This window comes from Plasmodium gaboni, chromosome 1 (assembly GCF_001602025.1).
Source record: "Plasmodium gaboni strain SY75 chromosome 1, whole genome shotgun sequence".
Lineage (NCBI taxonomy): Eukaryota > Apicomplexa > Aconoidasida > Haemosporida > Plasmodiidae > Plasmodium > Plasmodium gaboni.
This window is the reverse complement of record NC_031481.1, coordinates 265,921-269,051: the sequence shown is the minus strand read 5'-3', so window position 1 is coordinate 269,051 and position 3,131 is coordinate 265,921. Positions and strand designations below refer to the sequence as shown.

At 18.0% G+C, this 3,131-nt stretch overlaps 2 protein-coding genes across 2 annotated transcripts; one reads left to right on the top strand and one right to left on the bottom strand.

Moving 5' to 3' along the window:
- Positions 1-250: 250 nt before the first annotated feature.
- PGSY75_0109800 (putative phenylalanine--tRNA ligase) lies at positions 251-1,963 on the bottom strand (the record flags this gene model as incomplete). The annotated part of the gene is made up of 1 exon (XM_018783650.1): positions 251-1,963. One exon carries the CDS (start codon positions 1,961-1,963, stop codon positions 251-253), a length of 1,713 nt encoding a protein of 570 aa, XP_018643934.1.
- An 879-nt stretch (positions 1,964-2,842) lies between these two features.
- PGSY75_0109700 (conserved protein, unknown function) lies at positions 2,843-2,990 on the top strand (the record flags this gene model as incomplete). The annotated part of the gene is made up of 1 exon (XM_018783649.1): positions 2,843-2,990. A coding segment is annotated over one exon (148 nt), but the record flags the coding sequence as incomplete, so codon positions are not given.
- Positions 2,991-3,131: the final 141 nt, after the last annotated feature.

The window sequence follows — 3,131 nt, the reverse complement described above, 5'->3', positions numbered from 1 at the left end:
ATAGCCAAAAAAAAAAAATATATAAATATATAGCCAAAAAAAAAAAAAAATATATAAATATATAGCCAAAAAAAAAAAAAAATATATAAATATATAGCCAAAAAAAATATATATATATATATATATATATAATACATATTATACACATATATATTTATATTTATATTTATTGGAACTATAATAGGAGAATACCTAATACATAACAATGTAACAACTAAAGTAATGATTTATTTATCCATTAATATAAATATCATACAACACTTTTATATCCAAAAAGGTCCCTAATATTTTTTATGTTATACTTAATCATTGTTGGTCTCTCCAAACTTAGCCCCCAGGCTATTACAGATACTTCTTCAGAGAATCCCATGGATCTTAACATTTCTGGTCTAAAGATTCCACTATTTCCAACTTCTAGCCACTTTTTACTCTCCTCATGATATCCATATATTTCCATAGATGGTTCTGTATATGGATTAAAAGTAGGTTTAAATTTTAGCTTGTGAATACCTATGTATTTATAAAAAGCTGCTAATGTTCCTATTAAATGAGAAAGTCCAATATTTTTATCGATAATAAGTCCTTCTACTTGATGAAATTCAGCTAAATGGGTACTATCTAGATTTTCATTTCTAAAAACACGATCAATACTAAAATATTTTTTTGGTTTTATAGATCCTGTTTCTTTATATTCTTTGGCTAGTTTAAATAAGGCTCTACAAGAATTTGCTGTAGTATGAGTTCTTAAAACATTTTTTTTACTTTCTTCTAATTTCCATTTATAATTCCATCCAAAACTTCCATAGTCACCATATGTATGTACTCTTGAAATATTATCGATATATTGTGTATCTACAAATTTATTCATACAATATTCTGGTTCTTTTATAAAAAAGGTATCTTGTAAATCTCTACTTGGATGTTGTTGTGGAATATATAAAGCATCAAAACACCAAAAAGATGATTCAACATAATTATGAGTTTCCATTTCTTCAAATCCTAAGGAAAAAAAAATATCTTTAAAAGTTCTCATTTGTTTTGTTAAAAGATGAATATTTCCTTTATTGATTTTTTTCCCACTTGAAAAAAAATTATATTTTTTTATATCATATTTTTTATATTCTTCATTTTTTAATAATAAATAATTTATATCTGTAATTTGTTTTTTAATATCTTTTTTAAAAATACTAGTTTTAATTACATGGCTATATGAATTTTTTTTTATTTCTAATAATTTCCTTTTTTTTAAATCTTGTATTAAATTGTTAATAATATTATTATCATCTTTACAACAATTTTTCATTTTATCATTATTTAGTTGCTTCTTCTTATGAATTTCATTTTTTAAATGTGCAAATAATAATTCTTCATCATGTCCATATTGACTTATTATATTTAAATATATTTGAGTGAAGTCTTCTATATCATTTATATTACTATTACTAGTTAAAGATTTATCAGCTTTATTTAATTGAATACTACGATTTTTCAAATTCGTATTTAGACCTATATCTCCTATTTTTCCAAGTTTCTTTTTTAAATCTTCTAATGTACATTTATTATTTTCAATTACATATTTTATAACAATAAATTCAGGAGACCCTTCTTTTAAATATTGTATACCTTCTTCATTCAAATGATAAGTATTAAAAGATTTAATAACATTAATAATATAATATAATGTTTCCAGTTTTTTAATCATACCCATTACTTTATTATGATCTATATTATATTTATTACTTATCTTTAAGGATGTTGTATATTCATTTATAAGTACATCTAATCCTTTCTCATCTTTTAATTTTTTATAATATTCAATATTATCTTCTCTTTTATTAACATCATCGTCATTACTATTATTATTATTATTTTCTATCTTTCTCAATTTAAATTCTTCTTCAAGTATGCTTAAGAAATTATATAATTCCTCATTTTTTTTCTCCTCCACATTATTGGTACTCATTTTGTTATAACAAGTATTCGAAAAAAAAAAACTTATTAGTAAACCTCACAAAAATAAAAAAATAATCAAATGAAATGAATTATATAAATATTATATATATATATATATATATATATATATATATATATATATTTTTATATACGTGTAATGATCCACTTTTTCAACATATGTACTAATTGGTATCTATCTTAATAAACATATAAAAATATATAAATAAATATATATATATATATATATTTATTTATTTTATATTAAGCGTAAAAAGAATAAAATACCAAACATAACTTAACTTACAACACAATTGAATATATAAATTATAACATAAAAAAAAAAAAAAATTACATAATTCATAACAATATATATATATATATATATATATTTTTTTATTTTTAAATCATATTCATAAAGGCACTAAAAAAAAAAATCATTCTTTTAAAAATCATTGTTGTATATATATATGTTATATATATTTAATATATATATATATTTTGAATATACTTTTTTAAAGTATAATATATATATATATTAATATTTATATTTATCTACACTTTTGATTTTTTTTCTTTAAATATTATATATATATATATATATATATATATATAATATTATATATAAATATATTTATATAATCTTTTTTTTTATAACAAACAAAAAATAAATAAATAATATATATATTTTTTTTTTATAATTATGCGGAAACCATATTGAAAACAAACATTATTGATAATTAAATATATTAAATATTTATAATGAAAAAATATTCATAAGAACAAAATAATTTATACATATACAAATTTATATTTCATCTATATAGATATTATATATATATATTGTTTTCCCCTTAAATTGATAAAATAAAAAAAATATTTTTTAGAAATAATGGAAGGACAACATAAAGAAAAAAATACAAAAATAAAAAAAAGTAAAAAACCTTTAGTTGTTAGTAATCGAAAACCATTCAACGTTTTTGAAAAAAAAAAAAGTTCAAAGCCTCTCGTAAGAGATCCTCGTTTTTCTGATTTTTCAGGTAATAATAAAAAAAAAAAAAAAAAAAAAAAAAAAAAAAAAAAAAATTTAAAATAAAAAAAAAAAAAAAAAAAAAAAAAAAAAAAAAAAATAATAAAAAAATATATATTATTTTTAATATTTAAATATTTATATATATATT